The sequence below is a fragment of the Scylla paramamosain genome, unplaced genomic scaffold (genome assembly GCF_035594125.1).
Source record: "Scylla paramamosain isolate STU-SP2022 unplaced genomic scaffold, ASM3559412v1 Contig1, whole genome shotgun sequence".
In the NCBI taxonomy this organism is placed as follows: domain Eukaryota; kingdom Metazoa; phylum Arthropoda; class Malacostraca; order Decapoda; family Portunidae; genus Scylla; species Scylla paramamosain.
In genome coordinates, this window is record NW_026973666.1 from 3582516 (window position 1) to 3600000 (window position 17485).

General features: G+C 38.5%; 1 protein-coding gene across 18 annotated transcripts in view; it reads left to right on the top strand.

The window, feature by feature from the left end:
- The window catches only part of LOC135095678 (liprin-alpha-2-like), a 63464-nt gene that overhangs the window by 29834 nt on the left and 16145 nt on the right, over positions 1 to 17485 (top strand). For 8 of the 18 annotated variants that reach the window (XR_010264469.1, XM_063996682.1, XM_063996688.1 and 5 more), the window contains 5 exons: positions 1756 to 1872; positions 3948 to 4134; positions 6686 to 6769; positions 11592 to 11902; positions 15652 to 15723. Coding sequence is in view for 17 of the 18 variants with exons in the window: in XM_063996682.1 (XP_063852752.1) it covers positions 1756 to 1872; positions 3948 to 4134; positions 6686 to 6769; positions 11592 to 11902; positions 15652 to 15723 (771 nt within the window). In the remaining variant the exon portion in view is untranslated. The remainder of the gene's footprint in view (positions 1 to 1755; positions 1873 to 3947; positions 4135 to 6685; positions 6770 to 11591; positions 11903 to 15651; positions 15724 to 17485) is intronic. The other 10 variants (XM_063996679.1, XM_063996684.1, XM_063996678.1 and 7 more) reach the window with 6 other exon arrangements.

Here is a 17485-nt window from a genome sequence, read left to right on the forward strand (position 1 = left end):
TCAGAATTGCTGTTTTCTTGTAATTTCTCCCTCTTTTTTCTTTTTCTTTCCTTTTTTTTCTGTTTTTTCAGTCTCTGGGTTATTTTATTGTGCCAAGTCTTTCAGAATTGCCATAGTTATAATATTTCCTTGTTTTTCCCTTTTTTTTTCCTTTTTTTCGTCTTTGGGTCATATTATTATCAAGGTCCTCCAAAATTCCTGGGTTATTTTTTGTGCCAAGATGTTTCAAAATTGCTGTAGATTCTTATACGTGTTGATCTTGTATATCTGGTCTCCTGTATTGATGTGTTGTGTCTGTTTCCTCCTCTGGGTCACTTTGGTGCGTTTGAGAATGTTCACTTTTACATAAAATTCCCATCTTACGCTCTTGTTATTTTGTTTCTTGTAACTCTACAGGTTACGTAAAATCAATGTTATTTTTTTTGTCAGAATTAATCAAGAATTCACATTTATGATACATTTTGTTTTATTTTTAATTATAACCACTGGCTTGCATCAGATGACCTGTATAATTACCTTATATATTTCTAATTAACCAGGAATTCTCTATATTACATATTATTTTACTTTATAATGACTAGTTGACATCAAATCACCTGTAAAATTACCCTTATATTTTCTGAGTTAATTAAGAAGTGCCACACACGTTCCTCACCTCATGTTACGTTGTGGAGAATCACTGTGATGATCTGCAGTGAATCCTTCCCGGTGTGCTGTCACATTTCAGTTCAAATTTCCCACTGTAGATATTGGGCCGTATTCTGAAACACTTATGCACTGGACCTCCATTCAGAAAAGGCTCTAGATGAATTTGGACAGGTTTTGAAGTGTGCTTTTATGTTCCTAGTGGGAGATTAATAAGGTACCTACATCACCAGCAGGAGAAAGTCTCTTGATAACCTGGCTAATTATCTCTGTGGCCTTTGAAAACAGTCATCGCGAGAGAAAGAGAGAGAGAGCAAAGCGTTTCTGAATACGGGCCATTGAGAGATTCATATTCAACTTCCCACTGACTTAATCCTTTGTTTCCTGCAGTGAACCTATGATCTTATGTTTCTCTCTCACACAGACAGGTGGAGACTAAGAGAATGCTATAATCCCTGTACTTTATATAATGAATAGAATGCTAAGGCCAGTGAAAGAGAGCTAAAAGAACGGGGGAGATGCGAGGAGGTGCACTCACTCACTGTCGCAAACTTAACTATAGACACAACAACGATTTGCCTTTATTTCCCTTCAGATTCTGTTGATGCGTGGTGGCTGTTGCCTCCTGTTTTGCCTCTTCTTTTGTCTCATTATGACTTGTGATGCTCTCTTGTTTTCCTCTTCTCGGAGAACGGTGCACACAGGCCCACCCCTCACACACATATTTACGTACCTATTCTGCACCATTAAGGAGGTCTGGAATGTGATGGAGTGGTGTGAAGACAGTGATAGGTGCAGGAGTGGTGTCTCTAGGGTTAGGAAGAGTGGCTGGCTTCATGGGGCTGAGTGGGATGGATAAACAGTGTGAAGAGAGCGTTATATGCAGGACTTGTAACTTTAAACACACACACACACACACACACACACGCACACACACACACACACACACACACGTACAGACACAAACCAAAACCTGTGTGCACCGCCCTCTCTCTCTGCCTCTGTCTCTCATTCACTTACGTAGCTTAACTCATAATATCACCTGATTTACCTCTTTTTTTTTTTTTTTTTTGCCTTTTTGTCATATGGTTTGGTCTTCCTCTCGTGCAGCAACCTAGTTGTGGGTAGAGGAGGGAGTGTGGGGGGGACTGAGGCTTTTTGGGCAGGCGTGGTGTCACCCCAAGGCCCCCCCTCAACGTGGGATGCCATTCCAGACCAACGTAGCAGGTGCATGAATACTACCAAACTACTTATGCTTAGACTAAATAGTGCTCTTGTGTCTGTTGCTTCATCTGTTACTACTACTACTGCTATTACTGTTGGTGGTGTCTCTTACTGTACTACTGTTGCTGCTACTACTACTACTACTACTACTACTACTACTACTACTACTACTACTACTACTACTACTACTACTTGTTCTTTATGGGTGTGGCTTTATTTTTATGACTACTACTACTACTACTACTACTACTACTACTACTACTACTACTACTACTACTACTACTACTACTACTACTACTTGTGCAAGACGTAATATTGCCGTCAAACCTCCTCTCCTTCTGTTCTCTTTCCCGATTGGTCGATATCACTGTGCCTCAATTTGCTGGCTGTTGATTGGCTAACCTGTGAGAGGGAGAAGAGGATTGGCTGTATAGAGAGAGAGAGAGAGAGAGAGAGAGAGAGAGAGAGAGAGAGAGAGAGAGAGAGAGAGAGAGAGAGAGATTTAAAGCTTTTTCCAATTCTTCCTTAATAAATCTGATCTTTTATAGAATACTACTACTACTACTACTACTACTACTACTACTACTACTACTACTACTACTACTACTACTACTACTCTTTTGATAGTTTGCATTACACATTACAGTAACAATCATGATTACTACTACTACTACTACTACCACTACTACTACCATATATGCTAACACTACTGCCCTTGAAATAGCTTGCTAACTACTACTACTATTACTATTACTACTGCTGCTACTACTACAGTGCATAAATACTTGAGATCACGCTTAATTAACTCCCCACATTTAAGTTTCACGTCAAGTTTCATACGGTGTGGGTCTTTCAACTCTACGTACGATCAAATTTTCCCATCTTTCACGCTGGTGTTCAGAAATGCTTTGTTCTCTCACCACTACTGTTTTCAAGGCTTCACACGTAATTGGTCAGGTTCTCATGGGTGTTTCTCCCACTGGTAAGGCAGAATTCTTGTCAGACTGTCACTAGAACCATGAAAACGCCCTTGAAAACCCCCAATAACTTTCACTACAGCCTGTTAAACTATAGAACCTTGAAAACACCCTTGAAAACCCCAATATCTTCTACTACAGCCTCTTATACTATCATTGGAATCATGAAAAACCCTTGAAAACCCCAAGAACTTCCACCACAGCCTGTTAAACTATCCTTGGAATCATGAAAACCCTAAAAATACAAAAAACCTTTTAAACTATCACACACACACACACACACACACACACACACACACACACACACGATAAGCTTTTCACTAATCCAGCTTCCTCCAACTTGCAAGTCCTTCGCATCACTTTCTATAGCTTTTACTTATTACCTTAAACCCTTTGGCTCTTTAGGGACTGGCACCAAAGTGAGTCTTTTTACGTACATTTTGATACCCTTGGCCACAGTAAAAGCTTTGTTATGTATTTTGTTGCCCTTCGGACCGGATTCTGAACCACGTTTTTTGCTATGCCACTACTTTCAAAGGCTCTAGTTGAAGTGACACGGTTTTTAAGGGTGTTTCTGTCCCTAGTGATAGACTAACAAGATTTCTACTTTATTAACAGGAGTAATAATAAGTGACGTATTTTCAAGGGTGCTTTTTTACGGTTTTTAAGAGATTAACTTGATTTCTACTTTATTAACAGAAGAAATAATAAGTGACATGGGTTTTAAGGGTGTTTCTGTCTCTAGTGACTGATTAACAAGATTTCTACTTTATTAACAGGAGAAATAATAAGTGACACGTATTTTCAAGGCTGTTTTTACGGTTTTTGAGAGATCACTTAGATTTCTACATTATTAACAAGAAACAATAAGTGATACGGGTTTTCAAGAGTTTTTATGGTTCTAGTGACAGATTAACGACATTTCTATAGAACTAAACCAAAACACTTGAGAACCCGGCTTATCTTATGGCGTTTGAAAATGGCCCTGGTGAAGGAGCAGAGCGTTTCAGAATACAGGTCTTGGCCAGTGTACCTCTTAGGTGTAGTGCAAGGTGGTTATGTATACTGAGAAGGCTTATATATCCTGACACACACTCCCAGGCTATTAGAGGAGGAGAAGCAGACTACGGAAGCCAGGGCGGAGGAGCTAGAGAAGTGTGTGGGCTCGGTTGAACACATGATGCTGCGTGGACGTTCTCTCGAGCGCCCCTCACCTCCGATCTCCGGCCGTTCCACTCCAAAGTCACACCACTCCCCTTCCCGCGATTACCTGCAGAAGTATCACACGGTACGTTGGTTCTTGGTTATTTTGTGTTATTTGTTTATTTATTTTTTTGGGTCGTTTGATATTTTGTTTTCCTGTTTTATTATTTTTTTTTTGTTTTGGTCTTTTTTTTTCTTTGTGTTGCTGTTTTTTTCTTTTTCTTTTGTAGTTCAAAGGTTTTCTTTCCTTTTTTTTTTGTTTGTTTTAATTTTCTTTTTTACTTTTTAGCTTTGTTTTTTTTAAACGTTTTTTTTCTTTCTTTATTGTTTTTTTTCGCTTTTTATTTCTTTGTTTATTGTCTCTTTCTTCGTTTTGTTATATTTTCTTCTATTTCCCTTTCCATTTTTTTTTCTCATTTTTCTTTTTTTCTTCCTCTATATTTATTAACTTTTCTTATTTTCTTTATTGGTTATTTTTTTCTTTTTCTATTTTCCTTGTTTTTGTATATTCTCTCTCTCTCTCTCTCTCTCTCTCTCTCTCTCTCTCTCTCTCTCTCTCTCTCTCTCTCTCTCTCTCTCTCTCTCTCTCTCTCAGATATAGAAGCATGCCAGTCTTAGTGTTAGGAAAGTGAGTTTAAATTTGCTTATGTTTGATGGATGCAAACTCTCTCTCTCTCTCTCTCTCTCTCTCTCTCTCTCTCTCTCTCTCTCTCTCTCTCTCTCTCTCTCTCTCTCTCTCTCTCTCTCTCTCTCTCTCTCTCTCTCTTATTTAGCCTGGATCACCTCACACAAGCTTAAGAGGGTCAGCGGTCGGTGGGGGGATGGGGGGAATCCTTTACCATCTATTGTGTGTGGTGGTGGTGGTGGTGGTGGTAGTGGTGGTGGTGGAAGGATAAGAATTTACATTTTTTTTCATCTTATTTCTTCATTTATTCATTTTTTTCCCAAATTATTGTATGTATCAGCGTTTGTTTGATTTATTATCTCGCTTTTTTTCCGGTGTGGCTTTGTGTGTGTTTGTATGTATGTATGTGTGTTTGCTTTCATTGTATTAGTGTCATTACAATTTTCTTTATCATATTGCGTTGTTTGTTTGTTTGTTTGTTTTTTTATTTACATATCGCTGGCTGGCTGTAGTGTACGTATGTGTGTCTGTGTATTTGCTTTCATTGTGTCTAAATCATTATTATTTTTTACGTTTTTTTTAATCATTATGTTGTTTGTTTCTTTGTTTACGTGTGGCTGGCTGGCCGTGGCTTTGTTTGCTTTGACTGTTGGGTGTGTATGTCTGTGTGTCCGTTTGTTTACCTGTTTGTGTTGCGTGATTGGCTAAATTTATGCTTTTTTCTCTTGTAGCACGTAATAATAGAATTTCTTCATTAGGTCAGGTCAGGTCACGTTACATTACATTAGGATGATTGGCTGATTGTTAGAAGAGGAGGAGGAGGTGGAGAAAGAGGAGGAAGATAGACTGATGATTTGAAGAGAAAAATGAGGAGGAAGAAGAAGAAGAAGAAGAGGAGAAGGAGGAAGATAGATTGATAACTTTACAACATTAGACACAACAACAAAAGAGAAGGAGGAGGAAGGGGAAGAAAACGAGGAAGAGGTGTGAGGTATCCAGGTTAACTTCCCTCTTTTCTAATCCGACAATCTTATCTCTCAGTTTGTCTTGTCTCGGCTTAACCCTCAGTGGAATCTCGATCTTATCTCCCTCTCTGTTTCCCTCACCTCTGCTATGCATTCAGTACTTGCCTCTACAAATCTAGTATATTATTGGCCAGCCTGTGTATATTAGTAGACAAGTCCGGCTAAGCTTGGTTCTGTATTGGTTAAGTCATCCTCTCCACCTGTCTTTCTGTCCTTTGATAATGCTCCTGCAATAATTAAGCCACAGGTCAAGGTATATATATATTTTTTATGATCTTTACTCTCTCCATCAGTATGATAGGGTGTACAGAGGGTGAAGGGAGGGTACTGGGTGCAGCACAAGAGGCTGTATTCGGAAACGCTTCTGCATCATGCCTCCACTATTTTCCAAACGCGCTAGTTGAAGTGACGTGGGTTTTTAAGGATAGTTTTACTGTTCCAGTGACAGATTAACAAGATTTCTACATTATTAACTAGAGAAATAATGTTTTAATGGTGTTTTTTATGGTTCTTGTGACAGATTAACAAGATTTACACATTATTAACAGGAGAAACAATAAGTGACATGGGTTCCAGGGACAGATTAACAACATTTCCACATCATCCACTAGAGAAACACCCTTGAGAACCTTGCTAACTGGAGAAATAATAATTTTTTAATGGTGTTTTTATGGTTCTTGTGACAGATTAACAAGATTTACACATTATTAACAGGAGAAACAATAAGTGACATGGTTTCCAGGGACAGATTAACAACATTTCCACATCATCCACTAGAGAAACACCCTTGAGAACCCAGCTAATCATCTCTGTGGCCTTGGAAAACAGTGACAGTAAGAAGGCAAAGTGTTTAAGAGTAGTGGCAAGAGTACAGCAGGGTAGCAGTGCTGTTGTGTGTGTGTTGGGGAAGGTTTCACTGCTCTGAGTGTGTGGGCGGTGTGTGTGTGGGGATGTTTTTCACTGTTCTGTTGTGTGTGTTCTGCTAGGCTCCTGCTGGCATGTCCCCCTCTCATATGTACAAGTTTATGAGCGAACGTCGGCTTTCTGGGGACTCGCTGCCCGGATCACAGGTAAATCACAGACCCTCACACCTCTTGCCAGTACCTGCCACCCACACCCTCCACACCCCCACACCTCCACACCCCCCACTGGTATATATATTAACCTAATGTCCACTATCCACACCCTACATGTCCACTCATACCCAATATTACTGTTACTGCTGCTACTACTACTACTACTACTACTACTACTACTACTACTACTACTACTACTACTACTACTACTACTACTACTACTATTACTGTTTCTTGTGCTATTACCACATTCAAGCAGTTATTTCTACTACTTTTGCTACTACTACTACTACTACTACTACTACTACTACTACTACTACTACTACTACTACTACTACTACTACTACTACTACTACTTCTATCACCACCACCACCACCACCACCACCAGCCTTGCATAATAACTAACATATAATTATTTTTGGTGTGTATAGATTATATTGTAATATATATAACATTTAATTGACCACTTTTTTTTCACTATATGATAAAGTACAATGTATACTACTACTACTACTACTACTACTACTACTACTACTACTACTACTACTACTACTACTACTACTACTACTACTTATTCTCATGCACTTAAATATTTACGAAAAAAATTACAAAAAACAAAACAAGAAATAAAAAAAGTTTGCGACAATAGTAAACACAATAGCAAAACACACACACACACACACACACACACACACACACACACACACACACACACACACACACTTTTAATTCAGTGTTTGCAGTCTACCTCCTCATTAGTGTGTGTGTGTGTGTGTGTGTGTTTCGTCTCCTCACAATGCACAGTAATCACTCCAGCACTTAGCACTTTATTCTTCTCTGTAGCTCTAGTCAGCATTTCCTCCTCCACCTACAAGTAAGGCTGCCCAGTTGGTATGTGAAGAAGGAGGAAGGAGGAGGAGGAGGAGGAGGAGGAGGAGGATAGGTGAGTTAGAAAGATGAGTTGGAAAAGGAGGAAGGAATAAAAGGAGGAGGAGGAGGAAGATAGATAGATGAGTTAGAGAGAGAGAGAGATTAGGTGGAGGAGGAGGAGGAAGAGGAAGATTGATGAGGTGGACGAGGAGGAAGATAGAATAATGAGATGGAAAAGGAGGAGGAGGAGGAGGAGGAGGATAAAGAAGAGGAGGCAGAAAGATTGAATGGATTACATTAGACATTGCAACAAAAGAGGAAGAGGAGGAAGAAGAAGAGGAGGAGGAGGAGGAGGAGGAGGAGGAGGAGGAGGAGGAGGAGGAGGAGGAGGAGGAGGAGATGGAGATGTATTTTTGTATCATTCTGCATTCTCTCTCTCTCTCTCTCTCTCTCTCTCTCTCTCTCTCTCTCTCTCTCTCTCTCTCTCTCTCTCTCTCTCTCTCTCTCTCTCTCTCTCTCTCTCTCTCTCTCTCTCTCTCTCTCTGTTTTCCTGTCCATCTGTTTGTCTGTCCTCCTCCATCACCACACATCGCCCCTCACCACTTCTGTCACTCTTAACTCACAACATACACACACACGTACAACAAAACATGCATATACACTCGTACATACAGGTTTTGTTTATTTAATTGTTTTAGTTTAGTTTCCAGAGACAAAAGATAGAAGAATTATTTATTTAGTTCTCTCATATAGATTAACACGAATAATAATAATAACAATGAAATAAAAAGTTTGAAAATATCTTTACTGTTTGGTGTTCTTGGCTTTCAGTTTATGTAGATTGACAGAAACAACAACAACAAAGGATTTAAAGTGTTATTATTCTCACTTGCTTTCACTTTTATGTAAACAAACAAAAATACCTCAGAAAAAAACAGTTAAAACCACATACTCATCTGCATTCACTTTAAATCAGCAGCAAAGAAAGGATTTGAAACATTATTACTCTCTTGCTTACTTTAATTTTTACATAAACAAAAATACATCTTGAAAAAGCAAACAATAAAAACAATCAAAACTACATTCAGTTTAGAATAACACAAACAGCAACAAGCAAAGGATTTTTAAACGTTACTATTTGCTTGCTTTCACTTTTACGTAAACAAAGACACCGGAATAAAACAAACAAGTACAGTACACTCACTTATATTCAGTTTAAATCGACAGAAACAGCAAACAAACAAAGTATTTAAAACGTCATTACTTGCTTTCATTTTACGTAAACCACCAAAAAAACAATACCTACAATACTCAATATAAGCCAACACAAACAACAACAAAAACAAACAAGTTCCCCTTAAAAATACAGTTATCTCTCATGTACTTGCCTCTGGACACCAAGTAATCCAGTCCACTCTTGTACATTGTATAGAACCACCAGACGTAAACATTAAGGCCTTTCCATTAGCTGTACGTAAGTTTCCTTTAGTTACATAAGATATTGCCGCTATTAATCCCCAGGTAAGGTTTGGCATGCGTCTCCGCTTGATAGTTACTCAACTACTGTGGTCCGTTCAGCGTAACTTGGCAGGGAAGCTCAGCCCATTGGTGCATTATTCACACCTTGAGACTTTCTACGCTTTGAAATGTGGTACCTTCCCTCTTTCAGTCAGTCAGTCTATGCCTTGTAGTACTTTGATACCGTTCTGTTTGTTTACCTAAGTTACCCAGAACAAGACTGACTGAGGGCGTAGAAATGCATTAAATAAACAACTCAGGGACAGGTGGAGATTTGAGTGTACAAGGAGGTGGGCGTGGCTTCCAATTCAACACGCACAACCTCCTATCACTGACCAATCACAGAAAGCAAAGTGGGCGGGGCCTTATTCGCCGAGTTAAGCTGAATGGACTCTGGTAGTGTGTATGTGTTATAGAAAGAAGAAATATATAAACTTTAGAATTTAGAATAGATAAACTGCACTTTAAATAATACTAAAGACATGCTTTTTAAAAACACTGCACCGGCATCCATTAAAGTACACTGGCTCGAGTCATTATGCCCGCACCTCAACACCTAAAAAGATTACATTCCTTTGCCCCGAGAGGTGTTGCATAGCCGTGGTGTTGCTGTGGTGGGTACGGCCTGTGTGACGTACGTATTCTGAGCAACACTGTAAATACATTGCTTGGCCAGCTGTGTATTGCGACGTTTGTGTTGGCTGGTATGTGTTTGTAGAGATTGGTGGATACAGTGTTTGGAGATTGTTAGGTTATTATTGCTATTATTATTATTATTATTATTATTATTATTATTATTATTATTATTATTATTATTATTATTATTATTTTTGTTGTCATGTTTTACTAATGTGTAGGTATTGAATTACTTCATTTTAGTAAGAATTTAAAACAGGAATTACTATTTTTATTATTGTTATAAATTATTGGTGTGATTATTATTATTTTTAATATTAGTATTATTGTGTTAGAAGAAAGGTAAGGTGTAAGTTATTTAATCATTAATAATTCCTTGCAGTTATTAGCTAAGATGAGAATTATTAAGTATTATTATTATTATTATTATTATTATTATTATTATTATTATTATTATTATTATTATTAGTTTATTGCAGCTATATTTTTAAAAGTGTATAATTTTCATTTTTCCAGGTGCATACATTAGTAACTTTCTTGATTAATTTTCCTTATGACAGACAATCAACACACACACACACACACACACACACACACACACACACACACACACACACACACACACACACATGAGTGGTGCATTAACCTCCTCATTTTTCTTCCCCACACTCACTCTCCCAGTCGTGCCTTCCCTTCCTGTGTGGTGGTACAGTAACAGTTCACCACCATCCCCATCACTGCCTCCTGCTGCTCCCTCCCTCCTTCCCTCCCTCCATCACTACCCTCTTAGAAATACCTATGTCATGTCTATCAGTAATTTCTAACGTCAGACATTTCTCTCAATTTGGATAAGCCTTTTTGACAGGTTTTTTAGGGATCTGGTATCTTTGTTGGCCTTAGTCAGAGCCCCTCTAATGTAAAAAATCAAAGAGAATGATAAATTGATGGAAGAAAGGTTTGGTAAGCCATAACATCTTTCACTGCCTTGTGTTGGTGTTATGTTACGCTCTGTATATATTAACGTAATCATGAATGCCAGGAGTTTTGCTGATATTCTGGCTACTTACTAAAATCTGAGTCATACAGATTTCTGCAGTCTTGATGTTGGCAGAATTCTAAATCTTCAGTGGCAGAATTCTGAGTTGTACAGGTTTTTGAGTCAGTTGTGTTTAAATTTTGAGTTGTGGATCTTTCTTAGTCAATTGTGAGTATATTCTTGAGTTGTACAGATTTCTGGGTGTTAATACAGACACAATTGTGAGTGGAAGTAAGCCTTGCAGTGTGGAGAGGCATTAGTTGAGTTCCCTTACAGTGGTAATACATGTGACAGTGTTAGATTGCATTTCATAAGTTAACGGAATACTCGTGGATTACACAACACTTCTCAAAGTTCAATACTCTTAGCACTGCATAACATTCAAGACTGATAAACACAAATACTGCTATCACACACAAGATAAGAACCAACAAACATTCCTGTAACATTTTGTAACATGCCAGAGATTTAACGTGCATTCTGAACCTAACATTGCGCCTCACAACTAACAGTATAGCAGTATAAGATTACGTAAACAAACCAGAGACTTAACACGCCTCACAACTAACACAGCATAACAGCGTAGCATTATGTAAACAAACCAGAGACAACATGCATCATTATGCCTCATAACTAACACATCATAAGTGTAGCATTACGTAAAAAAAACAGACTTAACACGCATCATAACTAACAGCGTAACCTAACACCACACACCACCACATCACATCCTAACCCACCATTCACACCCACAGGGGAACCTATCAAACATGAATCGAGTGGAGGGATGCGACGAGAACCAGGTATCACTTGGGGTGCGTAGTGAGGGCTCCCCGCCGACGCCCCGCTCCCTACGCCTGATAATGCCCTCCTCCATAGCCCCCCCCACAAGTCTGGTGCCGGGAAGCAACAGCCTGGCCAGTATGGGGTCCGGGCTGCCCCCACAACACCTGAGCAACCTAGCGGCGTCATCGGAGGATCTGAGGAGGTATACCCCACTACCTGAACACTCCCCAGCCTCTGCTCTTACGCCCGCTGCTCCACACCACCTCCCATGCTCACCAGGGTACTGTATATGCCTCACCTCCACCTCCTCCTCCACCACCACCACCACAAATACCTCTAGTCCTCTGCTGGCTGCCCTCCCTTGCACATACACACACACACATGTCAAGTTCTCTCTCTCTCTCTCTCTCTCTCTCTCTCTCTCTCTCTCTCTCTCTCTCTCTCTCTCTCTCTCTCCACTGTACACTGTATTCATTGTTCTAATAGTTATTCATGCTGTTTATTTATTTAATTATTTATTTATTTTTTTTTCATCCACAGTACATGTATTTTTATTCATGGTTATTCATCTTATTTGTTTTATTTATTTTATTCATTATTGTTGCTTACATTACACCTGTTTATTTCAAAATTTCTTAATTTATTTACTATTTTTCCCACTCATACACTCATTGCTTTCTTGGTTACTTTTCCTATTTATTAGATTTATTTTCCAGTCACCACGACCATCATCACCACTTAATCACAATCATCACTACCTGTACTTCACAACATCACCTTCAGCATCATTATAACTGCCTTTTTTATATATATTTATTTCTATCATTTGTTTTTTTCACACCACTACTTGTATACCTCACTATAATTCCCATCACTGTATCTTTGCATCACACACACACATACACAGGAGGGTAGCCACTCACTGCCTCACCAAGCTGGCCCACTAACTGTTAATATCTTGCTGAGAGAGGCACCCAGCCCCTCTTCCTTCACACTGTTGTCTATGTAATAATGCTGCATAATTTTTATGCCATGTTAGTGTTTTCCTGTTGGTTAAATATGCGTAAACTTTGATATACGTGATTTTTACCCTGTTTTAGAAAGGGTTTTATTTTTACGCCTCATTTCACAAGGAAATTTTCATCTACGTAATTTTAACATATTAGTGTGTTGTCTCTGTGGGTTAATTTGTGCGTAAACTTTGGCGCACGTCATTTTCAGCTGGTTTTAGAAAGCGCTTTATTTTTACATCTCGGTTCACAAGAAAATTTTCATTTTCAACTCGCATTAGAAGTGTGCTATTTCTGTTTTTTAAATTCAAGCGTAAATTTTGGCATATGTAATTTTCAGTGTTTTATAGTAAGCGTATTAATTCTGCAAGTAAATTTTCATCCATGTATTCAATTTTTAACCCATATTAAGTGCTATTACTACAGGTAAATTTATGTGTAAACTTTGACAAACGTAATGAAAGCGTGCTAATTCTATGTATCAGTCAATAAGTAAATTCTTATCTGCGTAACAACAACACCACTTATGTAATTTATAGCCCAGGTGTCATTGATGCATGTAATTTCATGAGCGATGGCAATGAAAGTGTGAAGGAAAGAAGGTAGGGTGTGTCCACCTCTCTGCCTTGCTGCAGCTTCCCAAACATGAGCTTGTCTTTGCAGCTTGAAGCATTAACAACTCCCCCCGGACAGTATTAACACCTTCAGGGAGAATAACAATGATGAAAGTTCTCTCTCTCTTGCTCTTTTAACTTTTCTTCAGTGTGTTTCATTATTTTTACTTGTGATTAATTTGGAAAAGGTGTGTTTATTAATTAAGTATTATTATTAGCAGTGGAACGAGATGATTGATTTTCTTTGTTGGTAAAGTTGTTGAGGATATATTAACTTGAAAGACAATTTGTTTACTTATTATTCTTGTCAATAAAATTTTCAAAAGATGTATTCCCTTCAAGAAAAAAATGGGAGTTTATTAATTATTTATCATGACTGCAGCTTTTAAAAGATGGATTACCTTGAAAAGAAGAAAAAAACAAAAAAACAATAGAGTTTGGGTGTTGTAAATTTCACAACATGACAAGCTAACAAATAGTGGGTCAGCTTAACCTCACCATTAAGCCGATAAGTTTCTTTTTACTTTAAGCTTAGCAACAAGTAAGCAAGCAAGCGCTACCACTAACCCAAGAGTGTGTGTCCGTGTGTGTGTGTGTGTGAGAGAGAGAGAGAGAGAGAGAGAGAGAGAGAGAGAGAGAGAGAGAGAGAGAGAGAGAGAGAGAGAGTCCATGAATGTATGTAGGTCTGAGATTCTTTAGCGTACATATATGTGTGTGCGTGTATGTGTGTGTGTGAGTTTCCAATACCTAGGTGTGTAGTCGGTGTGTAGATAACCCAATTGAGTCAGTCCGTTAGAGGTGACCAGCTTGCTTGAGTGTCGGTCTAGGGCACTGTGGGACGGATGCCTGGCTACTCCTGCTTGTGAGCTTTCTGTGTCACCCTGTACGCTCAGCCCTAGAAGTCTTGTACCTCAGGTGTTGCATAGGCTACCTGTATAGGCTGGTGTAGGAACTTTCTGTGTCACCCTGTATGCTTGGCCCAAAAAATCTTGTACCCCAGGCATTGTCTATGGGCCAGCTGTGTATAGAAGCTTTCTGTGCCATCCTGTATGTTCATTTGAAGAAATTTTGTACCCCAGGTGTTCTTTAGGCTACCTCTATAGGCCAGATTTGTGTAGGAACTTTCTGTATCACCCTGTATGTGCAGCCTGAGAAGTTTCTTACTCCAGGTATCATTTAGGCTATGTATATAAGCCAGCTGGATGTAAGAACTGTAGAGATGAGGGCTTCCAGTTTATACCAGTTCATTAGTGTACAGTTATAATCCCCTGACATTCGCTCAACTCAAGAATTAATGTGAAATGTGGACATAATCCTTGATGATGGTTTCAAATGCCATTTTGTATCATTTCATTAATTTATGTAGTACGTTCATCATTGCCATTCACTCAAGTCTTTGTTTGCATTTTGAGCTCAGGTGAAATGTGATGTAATTTTTTCATAACAGTTTTGTAGGCCAGTTTACGTATGTCAATTCATTAGTTTACGTGGTACCTTCATAATTCCCATACGCTCAAGTTTCAGTTTGTATTATGAGTGTGTGAAATTTCGACGTAATTTATGATGGTTTATGTAGAGTTGCCAGAAAGCGCCTGGGTGTTACGATGCTTCTTTCGCCAGAGTTTGCCGAGAACTGTTGATGTTTAGACGTGTGTGTGTGTGTGTGTGTGTGTGTATATGTGTGTGTAAAGAGGAAGTGTGTGTGTGTGTGTGTGTGTGTGTGTGTGTGTGTGTGTGTGTGTGTGTGTGTGTGTGTGTGTTTGCAAAAGGATAACTATAAGTGCATTTGTTTGTCTATTTGTCTGTTTGTTTGTCTGTCTGTCTGTTTCAATATTAGGATCAATTTTTTGTTACTGTCTAAATTAAGTGATTTTTTTGGGGGGGGTTATCTGTCTGTCTGTCTGTCTGTTTGTCTGTCTGTCTGTCTGTCTGTTTGTCTGTCTGTCTGTTGTGTTGTCAGTTTGTGTTGTGCTTGTAATTGGTGTGTGTTTGTGTGTGTGTGTGTGTTAAGTTTAAAATAAGAAGAAAAGAAAGGAAGGAAAAGAAAAAGAAAAATTAATGAGGAATTGAAAGATAGAAAATAGGAGAAGAGAAAATGAAAGGAAATGAAAGCTAGGAGATGAAGGAGGAGGAGGGGGAGAAAAATTGACAAAAACCGAAAGAAAAATGTTTAAGTGCATGTTTGGCTATCTTGGGAATATGTGTGTGTGTGTGTGTGTGTGTGTGTGTGTGTGTGTACTGTAGTGTTGTGTAAAATGTCTGCGTCCATGTGTCTGTGTGTGTGTGTGTGTGTGTGTGTGTGTGTGTGTGTGTGTGTGTGTGTGTGTGTGTGTGTGTATCTAAGCAGTGTGGTGGTGTGTGTCCCAACTAACGTGGTGTGTGTGGGGTGTGGTGTGTGTTTGCAGAGCCAGTGCTGGCAACCCCCCCATGGCCCTGATCCCCGCAAACTGCAGCCTTCTCTCCAGCCCAATGCTAAGGTTAACACTGTGCTCTCGTCGCTAACACCTGCCCTCCCCACCTCACGTCCTGCCCTCTCACACCACTGACGTAATGTTGTGCCGTAGCCTCACCTAACCTTTCCCCTTCTCACTAATGTTATGTGCTAGCTTCACCTAACCTAACCTAACATGACCTTACCTTATCCTACCTAACCTAACCTAACCTAACCAAACCAAACCCAGCCTAATCCCAACCTAACCTAACTCTGTACCTTATAGCCTAGACTTCCCCCTGCCCCCTGCCCCCTGCCTGCCACAGTGGTCCCTGCATGCTAGAGTAGAAAAGGCAAGGTCAGGTCAAGGTGGTGGTGGTGGTGGTGGTCGTTGGGTCACCTGCCACTCCACTCCAAGAAGTTGACCAGCAAGATGTAAAGTTATGAAGGTCTCTCTCTCTCTCTCTCTCTCTCTCTCTCTCTCTCTCTCTCTCTCTCTCTCTCTCTCTCTCTCTCTCTCTCTCTCTCTCTCTCTCTCTCTCTCTCTCTCTCTCTCTCACCTATTTTTTTCAGATCCCTTTTTATCTCCTCTCTTTAAACCTCTTCTGTTATATTCTCTCTCTCTCTCTCTCTCTCTCTCTCTCTCTCTCTCTCTCTCTCTCTCTCTCTCTCTCTCTCTCTCTCTCTCTCTCTCTCTCGGCCTGCCTCTAGATGTACAATTTAACTGTTTTTAATGTCTTCCCAGTACATTTTGCATTAGTCTTACTGTGTGCATTGTCGTACCTCACCTACTTATTGTTTAACTTCTGTATCTCCTTCTTCCTCCTCCTCCTCCTCTTCCTACTCCTCCTCCTCCTCCTCCTCTGTATATTCTCAGCTTACGTATGTTATTTTTTGTTTACGTATGGATCAAGTTTCCCCATCCTGGATTTGAAGTATGATTGGTGCGTAAAGTTTTTTAATCTCTCCTTGTGTACATATTTTTTTCTAGTTTGTTTATTTATTTTTTTAGTGTTTTTAGTGTATGGACTGATTGGCTTGTATTATTACGTATATTTTCTTCTTTTTGCCAGTGTTTTGTGTGAATATCCACGTAGTCTTGTTTATTACTGATTGCAACGTGTTAAATTCGTATTATTATGATTATTATTATTATTATTATTTTTTACAGTTAATCTTTAGGTTATTATTTTTCGTATTAGAAAAATTCACTTTATCATTATTATTATTATTATTATTATTATTATTATTATTATTATTATTATTATTATTATTATTATAGTTAATCTTCAGTTTATTATTTTTCAGATTTAAAATTTTCTGTAATATAATTTTAGACCCAAGAAAAGATCCCTTTAAAAGTTGCATTGTTTTGATACTTTTCAACGTTCCTCTTTTATTCACATGATCTCTTCTACGTTGAAAAAAATAACATTCACCTTTCTACGTATCTTTTATTCATTAATCATTATTTTTTTCTAGTATCAAACTCCAATGGATGTTTGTTCATAAATTTCACCATTAAAAAAAAAAACTATAGCTAATTAGTATTTAAAAATTTTTCCATTCGAGTTTTGTGTATATAAAAATTCCTATGATATAAATCCCCTTTTTAAGATTTTTACATATTAAATTCCAAATACTTAAATTTCCCAGTCAAATAATCTGCGTATAAAACTCTCATTAACATTTCTATTCAAACCTCTTGACGTATGACATCCCTTTTTATTAGTATTATGTATTCATTTATTTATTTGTTTATTTATTTATTTATTTTTATTTATTTTTTTTTTTTCCTTTTGAGAATT